The sequence below is a fragment of the Eleutherodactylus coqui genome, chromosome 3 (genome assembly GCF_035609145.1).
Source record: "Eleutherodactylus coqui strain aEleCoq1 chromosome 3, aEleCoq1.hap1, whole genome shotgun sequence".
In the NCBI taxonomy this organism is placed as follows: domain Eukaryota; kingdom Metazoa; phylum Chordata; class Amphibia; order Anura; family Eleutherodactylidae; genus Eleutherodactylus; species Eleutherodactylus coqui.
In genome coordinates, this window is record NC_089839.1 from 251,810,832 (window position 1) to 251,823,553 (window position 12,722).

At 44.7% G+C, this 12,722-nt stretch overlaps 1 protein-coding gene across 3 annotated transcripts in view; it reads left to right on the forward strand.

The window, feature by feature from the left end:
• PRRC2C (proline rich coiled-coil 2C) overlaps window positions 1–12,722 on the forward strand; it is a 63,011-nt gene that overhangs the window by 17,319 nt on the left and 32,970 nt on the right. For all 3 annotated transcript variants that reach the window (XM_066597292.1, XM_066597294.1, XM_066597293.1), the window contains exons 5-10: window positions 2,651–2,776; window positions 4,295–4,536; window positions 6,600–6,679; window positions 9,650–9,768; window positions 10,205–10,295; window positions 12,212–12,365. In XM_066597292.1, the coding sequence (XP_066453389.1) occupies window positions 2,651–2,776; window positions 4,295–4,536; window positions 6,600–6,679; window positions 9,650–9,768; window positions 10,205–10,295; window positions 12,212–12,365 (812 nt within the window). The remainder of the gene's footprint in view (window positions 1–2,650; window positions 2,777–4,294; window positions 4,537–6,599; window positions 6,680–9,649; window positions 9,769–10,204; window positions 10,296–12,211; window positions 12,366–12,722) is intronic.

Here is a 12,722-nt window from a genome sequence, read left to right on the forward strand (position 1 = left end):
TCTGCCTGGCTTTTAGATGGAAGAAAATGCGCGGCATGCAGAACGTTCTCTTCCGGTATTCTGAGCCGTATCTGCGACGGGTCCTCCGACCGGAGCTTCTGATGCAGATGTGAAAACAGCCTCACGCTGTTAGTTTTGTAAACTTGTCACATTACTTACATTAGATGGCTGACAGTGTACAGACACTCCTAGTTATGAGTTCAGTGGTTTCAGTTCCACCCATTGTAAACGGGTACATAACATGAAGCACACAATAAACAAATATTGGTGGTACCATGGACTAGACTGAAGAGCTCCGTCACCAACCAGACGCTGTCATAGGATGCCAACTTTGCCCCAAATCAGTTTGTGAAATTTCTGATCCACAGATTTGCCTTGGGTAACTGTAAGGCCCCCTGTCCACAGCCGAGGTGGAATATCACTAGTGATATTCTGCCGCCGGGGAGCAGGGGGGAGAACTGTCAGTTCTCTGCGGTGAGCCTATCTGACAGGCTCACCGTGGAGAATCGCAGCCTGCCACAATTTGAGTCCTGCAAGCGGAGAATCGCTATAATTCTCTGCTCGTGGACACCGGCGCTGCGCTTTCCATAGCAAAGCTATGCACTGCGTTACTCGCAGCCGGACAGGATCCCTAAGTGCTGCTAATATGAAGGGGAAGTGTCTAGGAGCAACAGCCAAGGCCGCCTGGTATTGGTAAAGCGCTGCGGGTCTTTACCTGTGTTTGTAAATATCGTCTCTGCCAGTAGAGACCGCGTATGTGCACCGAGTGTACTCCTCATGCCCGGGTATCTTATGCGGTGTGCCTTTTTTTTTTTTTTTTTTTTTTATTTCACTACAGGATTGCATATGAAATTGACTCCCATAGGCAATATACTGCATGTGGCCAGCGTTTGCTTAATCTGCCTAAACAGAAGTACAGGGCTCACAATGTGTGGTATGCTGCCTCACCGCACAAACCTGCATCAGCAGAACGGATGTAGTCCCACAGACACCCCAAATCTTGTGCAAAGCCTTCCCAAAAGAGTCGAGCTGTTGGGGTGCTTTAACACAGGGGGGTTTGGTTTCAGTAAAAAACTCTCCAGAATCTGCATCTGCCAAACAGTGCACTGTTTTGGGGTTTTTTTGTTGCGTTTGCAGTAAAGAGGGTTTGCCAATGTGTTCCGTGTTTTTTACTGCAAGCAAACCACCCCCTGCGATTGCACTCTATTGCCATAAAGGGGGCCCAACTCCATACTAAAGGGGTTGTGCCAAGATTATAAATTATTTCCCATTCATGTGATAGAGGGTAACTTGCTGATCGGTAGGAGTCTCGCCACCGAGATCCCCGCTGATCTCAAGAACATGACTCCCATTTCCCGTTGTGACGCTGCAGGGGTCTCTTCTCGCAGTGTTGTCAGTTTGAAAGGAGCACTGTCAGCGCTTCATTCATTTCAATGGGTATCACCGCAGTCCTATTAAAAGTGAATGGCGTGCTAGTGTGCACGCACAACCAGCGCTCAATTCGGGCTCCCTCATCCGCCTCACTGTGGGGTTACTGTACCCCCTGCCATGAGGAGGGTGTGGGACTCCTGTTCTCGATCAGCAAGAGCTCCCAGTGGTGAGAACCCCATCGATAAACAAGTTATCACCTATTCACAGGATAGGGGATAACTTGCTGAAGTTCGGGTTCAACCCCTTTAATGCTCATGGTTTTGGTACCAACAAGCTCATAAGTGTGAGGGTCAGGTGTTCGCATCTTTTTGCTTTTCTGGAGCCTGGATATAATAAGGTTATGTAATATCTCACAAATAAGCCTCACTTATGCTGCTATTTCTTACAGAGGGCGATTTTGGAGAAAAACAGCGATTTCACTGCAAGTGCATTTTATATTACCGTGTGTTTTTAATGTGCAAATGTCATCAATAGCACTTGGATGATGATTAAAACTGCCATTAAAGTCAGTGGGTGCCTAAAAAGGCAAAAAAAACCAAAGATGCACTTCCTTGTCATGCAAGTAGTACCGAGTTTCCCCCAACCCTGATTTTCGGGGAAGGTTTGAAATATAAGCCCTCCCCCGAAAATAAGCCCTAACTAAACTACATGGGCGAAAAAAATCAATATTCACATGGCCCACGGTGTCTGAGTCCCTTGCGCTTCTGCGTCCTCTGCGCTGACATATCACTCTTTCTGGTGATGGGGCTTTGAATACCCCACTTCCAGCAAGTGAGTGCTGTGATTGGATCGAGCACCAGCCAATCAGAGCCCCGGCGCTCGATTATTCACAGCCATTCAGTGTATGACATCACTGGTTGTGATTGCTTTATCGCGCCACCTCTGATTTGGCTGAGCCAGCGGCGCTCATGATCCAGTCACGGTACTAGATTATTGGAGGCGGGGTATTCAAAGCTCCATCACCAGAAACCGTGATCTGTCAGCGCAGAGGACACGGAAGCCTGCCACAGCGCTGGAGACAGCACAATTTTTATATAAAAAATTGAATGATCTCCCCCCATGACTTTACTGGGTCCAAGTTCTATCAGTTTAGAACTCGTCCATGTGAATAAGCCCTCATGCTCCCTCTCAGCAGATGACACTTGGTTATATAACATATGGTCATGTGTGTAGGATATTGAGATGCGCGCAGGTATAACCGCTTGTGTTTTCCTTGCAGGTGTTCAGGTGAACAGTTATTTCCAGCAAGAATTCCCTAGTCTGCAGGCAGCTGGGGATCCGGAGAAGAAAGAGAAGGATGCAACGGATGACAATTACGGACCCGGACCCAGTCTGCGACCACAAAGTAATCATACATCAATGTTGGCACTTTGTTTTTCCAAGACTTTATTTAAGGGGTTGTCTCGCGAAAGCAAGTGGGGTTAAGCACTTCTGTATGGCCATATTAATGCACTTTGTAATATACATCGTGCATTAAATATGAGCCATACAGAAGTTATTCACTTACCTTCCCTGCGCTGGCGTCCCCGTCTCCATGGCTCCGTCTAATTTCAGCGTCTAATCTCCGGATTAGACACGCTTGCGCAGAAGGGTCTTCTCCCATCTGTTCGGTCCGGCACGAGCGGCATTCTGGCTCCGCCCCCTACTACGCATCATCGCGTAGCTCCGTACCGTCACGTGTGCTGATTCCAGCCAATCAGGCTGGAAATGATTATATTGTAGGTTTTTGTTAAGGCTCTTTTACACAGAAGCGAGTATCACTGGACTGCTGACAGCATGGCCAGCAGGGAGGGCGGGGCGACTGGAGGAGAGTTCTGTCCCCGCTCTCCCCCACCCCTCTCCATTCACTGTAAGCAGCGGCTGCTCAGTACTGAACAGCTGCTGTTTGCACTTAACGATGGGCGTTGAGTTTTTAAGCGTGCTGAAACTGAACTGCTCTCGCTCTGTTGTTCAGTCTCTGCATGCATTTACACAGGACGACTAGCGTTCAAAACGCCACGGGATAATTATCCCGTGTAAAAGGGCCTTGACTCTTTACCACAATGCTTGACAAGATAATGAGTTGAGGCCTGGGATATTTTTGGCTTTTAGAACTAGTCTTGCCATTTTAGTACCTGTCTAACCGCTCCACACCTCCAGTCTGTCTATTTAAGTCAGCAATTTGGCTGATTTCTATTATTAGAACATAACCAAACGGTGCCGAATGTAAGCGCCAGCTTCCCACAAGCAAAAATCATCACTTTTCTCCTTCGAAAAAGAAAAGTTGTAAAATAAAAATTACCAAAGTTGCTCCCCTCCCATTGCTGGCACACATTCATCTGTGGCCACATTACACAGAATGGAGGCCTCCCAGACCCACAAGAAATAACCCCCATTCTCCATTTATGCAATTGCTGACGACTTATCACATCTTCATTTTAACCAACAATTTGCACGCCACTGCTTTACTGCTGTGTGCCGATAAGGACCGGCTTAAAGCATTACATTAAATGTAATTGGTTACAACTGCATTAGTATGCGAGGGGACAACTTTTGAAAGTTCTTTCTTTTTCCAATTTTGTCCCTTTTCACTATAGAATGCCAAAAAATTAAAAATATAATGATTCCATTTTGATCCTACATGAAAGGCTTGAATGTCCTGAATAAAAGGAGAAACAATATTAGCAGACAATTACATTTCTGCTTTTGTTGCATTTTTTTTCCCGCTTGACCAATAGAGCTTTAATTTTCTATTATTTGAAGTTTGAATATGCTAAAAATAATTGTGATCAGTGAAAACTGTCTCTTGCTGTGTGAGCAGAGCCTAATGTTGTGTTAATGTATTGTATGCCATTTGTAATGCCCTAATCTGTTATCTACACAGCTGATGTGGCCAGTTGGCGGGAAGGTGGAGGAAGGAATCTTGGAACTCCTCTAGCACCCTCTGACCAAGAAAATACTGCTGCACAAGGGGAAGACGGATCGGCTCATCCTGCTCTCCCGGGGGCCGCAGATCCAAGCAAGATTGCTGATAAACGTACTGCCACCACACAGCTGAAACTGAATGGACAGCAACCAGGCCTACCTCCTCAGTACAGAGGCATGATGCCTCAATTTGCTGGAAATGTAAGTAACGTTCTCCACTTTTTTTTTTTTTTTTTTTAACACATGTTTAGAATGAAGTGATATTGCCAGTTGAAATTGACATGAAGAAAGTCAAACATCTAGCATGACTTTGAACCAAAAGTCTTGTTTACTTTACATTAAAGCATTACAACATGAACACCGGTCTGGGTGTACACTTACATCCTCTGGATGTCTCAGGCCTAGAAACTGAGCCTGCACCATCTGCAGCAGGAACCGCCTATGACTGATAGCCGACCTCGATGAGCACACTGATCCCCCACTGTTAACCCCCTTACATGCCACAATCCATATTGATTATGGCATGTAAAAGGGTTCACAGAAGGTGGGCACTCCCTCTGTGACGACATCGGTCCTCTGCCATGTAATCATAGAGGGCTGATGATTTGTAATGGCAACCGAATGCCAGTCAATGGTTTCTGGGTCTGCATTGGTCTGTAATGCTTTAACCCTTTCTAATCCACTGTCTGACCTCTGAAGACATTGTTTTAAGGCTGTACATCTCTGATGTTGGAAGATGTCCGTCTGGGTTCTCTTACTGTATATTGCCAGCCTCTCTGCTGTCGGAGCCTATCCAACATGTCACCTCATGCAACACTGGCTATAGCCAGCATATAGCGCCATTGTATAACAGCAGAAAGAGTAAGCGCCCTAAGAAAACCAGGAAGCAGATTGGATTGGAAAGGGTTAATCAACAATAATGCATTTCAGTATAGAAGTACTGTAGTGTATTATTAGATTGACCATGACATTGAGATTCAATTCTACAGCAATGAAAAAAATTGTATAAAAACGCAGCAAATTGGGCAATAGTTCAGATAGTTAAAAGGATAAGTATAGTAAAACCTCTACTAACGTTGGTTATCTGTCCGAAGCAATCTGCTTTACCTGAAACCGTTGCTGCTGGAGGTACTTAATTCCATAGGAATCAATGTAAATCCAATTAATTCGTTCTAGACATTTCAAAAAACACCAAACCACATTTAATGGAGAATAAATATGGTCTTTAATACCAAAAACAATATTGTTTATAAATGAATATAAAAAACTACTGTAAAGAATAAATGAACATTTAACAGGTTATTGAACGTGTTACTGTGTGTTATCTGTGGTGGTACATGGGACTGCAGGTCACATCTACTACATCATCTGTCCTCAGTGTTATCACTGTGTTCTCTGTGCTGTTAAATAGGACTGCAGGTGACATTATCTGTCCTCAGGGTCATCATTGTGTTCTCTGTGGTGGTACATGGGACTGCAGGTCACATCTACTACATCATCTGTCCTCAGTGTTATCACTGTGTTCTCTGTGCTGTTAAATAGGACTGCAGGTGACATTATCTGTCCTCAGGGTCATCATTGTGTTCTCTGTGGTGTTACATAGGACTGCAGGTGACATCTGCTGTACTACAGTACATCATCTGTCCTCAGCGTTATCACTGTGTTCTCTGTGCTGTTGAATTGGAGTGCAATTATATGGTATTAGTGTATTACCAGTCGCTGTTGATTAAGTGTGGGTTGCATTAGGAGGAGGAGACGCCGAGCAGGTCGTCACGTGGGCCGGCACATGCCGATGCTAGAAACAAAATTTTGGCTAAAAGAAAACCGTGTTGGGCTGTGTCCACGGACGGAATATCGCGAGCGATATTCCACTGTGGGGGAGCACTAATGTCACTGCGATTTTCCGCGATTAACCTATTTTAATGATGCGTTAATCGTGGCACGCCACGATTTTTAGACATGAGCGGAAAATCGCCTGTGTACTTTGAGCTGCGTTTTCCATAGTTATCTTATGGAAAGCGTGTCATGTGCTCCACATGCCACTTGTCGGCGCGGATCACGCTATGACAAATCGCCTGTAGACAGCCAGCCTTACTCGAAATTGGCCTTAGTAGATGCCAATGCTAGTAGAGGTTTTACTGTAGCTGGATTTGTATTGTGGCACATTTTTAAATAGTATTTGATTAATTCACTTTGAAGTAAACAAATCTGCTGGCAAATTAAAAATTTAATTTACGTTTCTTCTGGATTTACTTTCTTCTCAGATGTTCCCTTCCTATCCTCGACTTCCGTTTCCCCCTGTACAGGGACAAACTAGATATCCTACACAAGCAGAGACCAACAGGTAAACGTATATTTGGAGTTTACATGCTGGAGGTCACTATATCAGATATAATAAAGTATAGTTGCAATGATTTATTGTATATGTGATCTGTGTTCTAGGTATGCAAACGTATTTTCATGCAATTTTATTAACTTGTCTGTGTCCTTGGGGGACACAGTTGAAGACCATGGGTATAGCTACTGCCACTAAGAGGTGGACACTAAGGAATAATGTGTTAGCTCCTCCTGCCAGCTTTTAATCCCTCCTGCAGGCACCAAGCTAATCAGTTTTAGTGTCCATAGGAGGCAGACCTTCGTTTACTGGTCTTCAACTGTTACCTTCCTGACTCTGGGTATACAGGGCTGGCACAAGCTTACTGTGCTTTGGCCATGGGCTGCTGTCGTCTTTTGCACCCAGCTGTGGGTGCTGCTCTTTCTGATGCTGTCCCTATCCTCCTGGCGCAGACACTAGACCCTGGCTTCAAGCTTACTCAGGCTGCTCCCGGGAGGATGGGCTCAACTGCCCTCTCCCTTCAATCAGCGTGTGGCTGTGCTTTGGGGAGGACTTCCCCTTCCTTCAATTCCTGTTCAATTCGATCCTACCCTTCTCTCCTAACAAGGATCACCCTCAGGTCCTCTGCTGCATGTACTGGGTCTCAGTTCCTCACAACTGCATCCTGAAACCAGTTGTGCTTTTCCAGATCTTGCATCAGCTAATCAGCACTCCAGCTCCCCTTCCATTCCAGCTGCAGACCAGGTAAGCTCTGCCTGGTAGCTAGCTCGCCTTTCCTATTGCTCCTCCTGCAGCAGCCCTATACGAAAGTGTTATACCGACTACTGTCCATAGCCTTTGACATCGTGTCCGACTCCAAAGCTGAAGGCTCCAGCCAGAGCCGCACATTTGCGTACTCTCGCTGCAGAACTAAATTTCTATATGGACAGTTTGAGCCATTTTGTCATAACTGTCTGGTTCACTGGCTACCTACCTCACTGCAAATCTAGTCACCCCTCCCATCTATCCTTTTTAACAGTGTTCCTCATGGCTGCTCCAGCCCTTCAAATTCTCATCTACCAAATTGTCCGCATGAAGGGCGGCCCCCACGCAAGCAATCTAGGGGGAGGCGAGCGGGAGGGGGGGACACTTTCCCTATTCAAGGAGACCTGGCTCACTAACGTCTCAGACGCTTGTGTTTGGGAGGTCATTTCCTCAGGCTACGCCATAGAATATTCCACCCACTACCCAGATCGCTTTTTCAGCTCCAGAATTTTGGTGTCTCTGATGGCTTTGGCTCATGTGATACACAATCTATCATTTCGGGACGTAAGCATTCCTGTTCGTCCCTTTAAATGATTCAAAGGGTTCTATTCCAATCTCGTTGTGGTACCCAAGAAGGATGGCACTGTTGGAACCATTCTGGATTTCAGAAGGTTAAATCGGTATGTCAAGGTTCATCACTTCCGCTTGGAGTCGCTGAGATCTGATATGGTGAAGGCTCCATGGAACGGATATGGTGAAGGCTCTGCCCCGTCGGATGTCCTGAAGAGCCTCCACAGTATACTGGACACACTTTGTCCTTCCTCTCACCAACACAACGTTTGGACTTTCTGGGCCTCTCCAACACATACTCGCGTTCTTCTCCCGCTGCAGAAACCACATTTTCTCCATGTGCGCTCTCTGCAAACTCACAACCCAGTGACCATTTATTACTGCATGACGTTGCTGGGGCTGAGGGTCTATTCCTTTAAGGCGATTCTATTTGGCCAATTTCACACACTGCCTCTCCAAAGATTTTTCTCTCTCGATGGCACAAATAAGCAGATGCTCTCGATCAAAAAATCCACCTGCTTCTACAGTTTCAGCGTTCCTTTTACTGGTGTTTGGACTCTCCTCAGATCCATCTGGAGTCTACACTGGCAGGTACTCATCAGGGATGCCAGCCTCCGCCTGCTTGGGGTTAGCGTGTTCGCTGCAGAAATTCACTGTGCAAGGCAAGAGGAGCTTGCTCTTTCCATAAACATGTTGAACCTGCTTGTCGACACTCCATGGCGCTATCATCTTTGAGAAGATCTTTTCTGTCAGGGATCCCTCTTCACCCAAATTTGTCCTGACTTCATGTAACGGCGTCGCACTTTTAGAGTCCATGGATTTGTGGAACCTATCATTCAGACTGATGCAAGCTAGAATACCTCCTTCTCTCGGTTTACCGCTGTGTCTGGAAAGCTTTCTTCCCTTATGTGAACAATATAACTTCCATTTTATGTGCTTCTCTCTATCCCACCTCCTGTCCTTCCTCCAAGAAGGTCTGGACATGGACTTAAGCCTCAGTTCTGTGACAGGTCAGATGTTGGCGTGTCCTTACTTTTCCAACACCCCATGGCTTCAGAGTCTGCCATCTGTACCTTTCTACAGGGGACCGCTCACGCCCCACAATTTGTATCATTCTCCTGTCCTATTTTGGGTCCTCAATCTAGTACTGAATGCACTGCAGTCTCATCCTTTTGAAGCATCGCACTACATCCCAGCACGTCTTCTGTCCTGGAAGGTGGCCTCTTTGCTGGCAGTCACCTCCATCCACCTAGTTCCTGAGCTCGCAGCCTTGTCAGCCAAACCTTCTTTCACCATCCTCCATCAGGACAGGGTGGTCCTGCATCATGTTCCCTCCTTCCTATCTAAAGTGCTGTTGGCTTTCCACATCAATGAAGATATAGTCTTGGTTTCGTTCTGTCCTGCCTCCGATCATCCCAGCCGAAAGGAGGACGTAACACTTTTTTTGCTTGGTGTCCACCACCTAGCGGCAGTATCTGTACCCACGGCCTTAAGCGGTGTCCCCCAATGAACAAGACGAGAGAGATTTTACAGCAAGTACAAAAATCTTTTTTTTGTCATGCTCTATAAGCTTTTAGGAAGCATATGAATAGCTAGGCTAAAGAAGGCTTTGCTGTCACTGTAGATTTCAAGGATTGTAATTTTTCTAATTGATTTAATTTTCAGACCGCCTCGAAGACCACAAGCATGGGCAGCGGAGGGCATTGAACGTCCCTCCATCATTAGTGCTAGTGAATTGAAAGAGCTAGATAATTTGGACACTGAAGCAGATGAAGGCTGGGCAGGTAATTCTTAGTTTGTTCTGGATAAATGACTGAAAATTCTAATAAGTGTATACCTTTTTGTATATCCTTAATGGATAATTGAGTCTTCATTTTAAGAGGTAACCATCCATTATGGAAAAAAATAATTCTGACAATTGGGCCTCATGTCAATGGACTGGTCGGATTCCGTGGGCGGGCGCCCGCAGCAGAATCTCACCCTGCCTGCGGCAAGAGGACATTACTTACCCTTCTGTGAATTCCGCAATAGAAATCCGGCCGTGTAAAACCAACCTGAGGCTTCCTTTACAGTTTTTTTTTTTTTTCCTTATAAAATTGACAGTTGTGACTAATATGGGGACCCTTAAATGTACATTCTTCCATCAGGGTAGATACCATGTTTGTACTTGGCTTTGAACAACTTTCTTGAGTAATGTGGCATGTCTTTAATCATTTGTAGGAGCACAAAGTGAAGTGGATTACACGGAGCAGCTGAATTTCAGTGATGATGATGAGCAATCTCCAAATCAGAAAGACAAAACAAAAAGCTGGTAAATCTGTCCTCTTTGTTTTATCATTAATTCATGTATCCACTAGCAAATCTGAATGGAATGTAGTTGTGTGACTTGTAGCCCTTGTATATTTCTTTTTATTTATTTTTAATTGTATTAATACAAGGTTTCTAGAAGGTAATCCCGCTGTATCATGGCAACTGAGACTAAACACATGTAGACCACTGTTGCTTCTGCTTTCATTTGATACATCTGGTGTCGGTGGTCTTGGCTACAAGGGTGCTGTACTCAACTGGCACTTTAAATTGGGATTTACCTTATAGACACTTCCAAGTGTTCTCCACTGTATTTTGATTACATGAATAGCATAAGGGTTGACTAGCTCCATAATGCTATGACTTAAACCAGACTTTTTCTGCTATATAACAGGTCCCTAACTCCTGCATCTCTTAGCAGAGATTTACATAAGATAGTTTGCAAACTTGAAGATTTTTGTCTCTAAATCACTGTCATGCCATCAACACCTTTATGACTCCACAGAGCACGGCTTGGTGCAGAATGGAGTCGCATTAACTTCAGTCACATTTAAGGTCTACATAATGATTATAGTATATACTCAAGTATAAGCCGAGGCACCTAATTTTACCACAAACTAGGAAAATCAGGTGCCTCGAGTATAAGCCTAGGGTGGGAAATGCATGGTCCCTGCACCATCGCTTTCAATTGGACCACGGCTACTGCGGCCCCATTGAAAGCAATGGTCTGCCGGCAAAACCCCTGCAGTGATTTTTCAGGGAAGGGCTTTAAATATAAGCCCTTCCCTGAAAATCATCCCTAGCATGTGTAAAAAAAAAAAATAAAAAAAATTATATATATACACACACACATACTCACTCACTCACTCTCACTACCTGTCCGCCGCTTGGGTCCCGTCACTGAAATGAGGTTTTTTTTTCAGCAGTCGGGGATTTAAAATCCCCGCCTGCTGAAAAGGCTGTATCTGATTGGCTGAGCACTCAGAAAATCACAGGCAGCGCTCAGCCATTCATTGAATGACAGCTGAGCAATGCCTGTGATTTGGTGTCAGCGCTCAGGCAATCACAGGCAGCACTCGGCCATTCAATGTATTCAGTGAATGGCCGAGCGCTGCCTGTGATTGCCTGAGCGCTGTGACCAAATAACAGGCAGCGCTCAGCCATTCACTGAATTCATTGCATGGCCGAGCGCTGCCTGTAATTGACTGAGCACTCAGCCACTCAGACGCAGCCCTTTCAGCAGGCGGGGATTTTAAATCCCTGCCTGCTGAAAAAACTTATTTACAGTGACAGGACCCAAGTGGCTAGATGAGCCTGAGCCCCGGCAGCGGCGGAGATGTAAGTATTTTTTTTTACATTTTTTACACATGCTAGGAATGATTTTCAGGGAAGGGCTCATATTTAAAGCCCTTCCTTGAAAATCACTGCAAGGGTGCCGGCAGTCAATGGAAGAAACTCGCGACTCGAGTATAAGCTGAGGGGCGCTTTTTCAGCGTGTAAAATGTGCTGAAAAAGTAGGCTTATACTTGAGTATATATGGTGATTCATTAAATGTTGATCTTCTCTGGAATACACAGGGTTTTGAAGAAATGTGAACATCTTTTATCTATCAAAACAAAATAGTCTCAGTGTAAAGTTACATTTCTGTAAAATGGCTTGAAAAGTGACAGTCATACGTTTCTGTTAACATCAGTGTGGAGATTGAGTTACCCGCAGGCATAAAAACTGCATTCATATTATAGGTTTGGTGTAATAAGCCTGAAAATCAAGGAATCTAATTGCATCAGTAACAATTACCAACTTCTATATTGACAAATAGAAACGGAATATCTGAATTGGTTTAGTGAATGTCTTGTCGTCTGACTTCAATATTAAATAAGATAACCGTATTAAAGCGTATGTGAAACTTTTCGTACTTAGGGATGAACGCATCGCAAAAATGGAGCAGGTTCAATCAAAATCTAATGAAGATGCAGAAATCGGCAAAGAAATAGAAGAGCGGTCTGCCAGCACTTCACTAGCACCTGCTGGGCAGAAATCACTCCTTGGGAAAGGTCCACCTCCTGACTCACAGGTAGGTCGGATTGTGCATGTGGGAATATTGGTGGTCACCATCAGGGAGTTTTCTGGGCCTGAAGCTGTGAGTTGTTACATTTGGGTTTATTGTACATAATGCACACCTGATAATTCCATATGAAGTGTAACTCTCAAGCTTTTTTTTTTTTTTTTTTTCTTCCTTCGCTACCAGTTGTTGCATTTTGGGTTAAAATGTCGGGTTATGTTTAACTTTTGAACCATTTTACATTATTTAATGGACTTGAACTTTGTTAATGTCCTAACACGTGTGAAAGCGGACACAAAAAGGGGTTACAATCAAATAACAAGAAATCCTAACTATTCTTGTTGGGAGGAAGCATTGTCATCTGTTTTA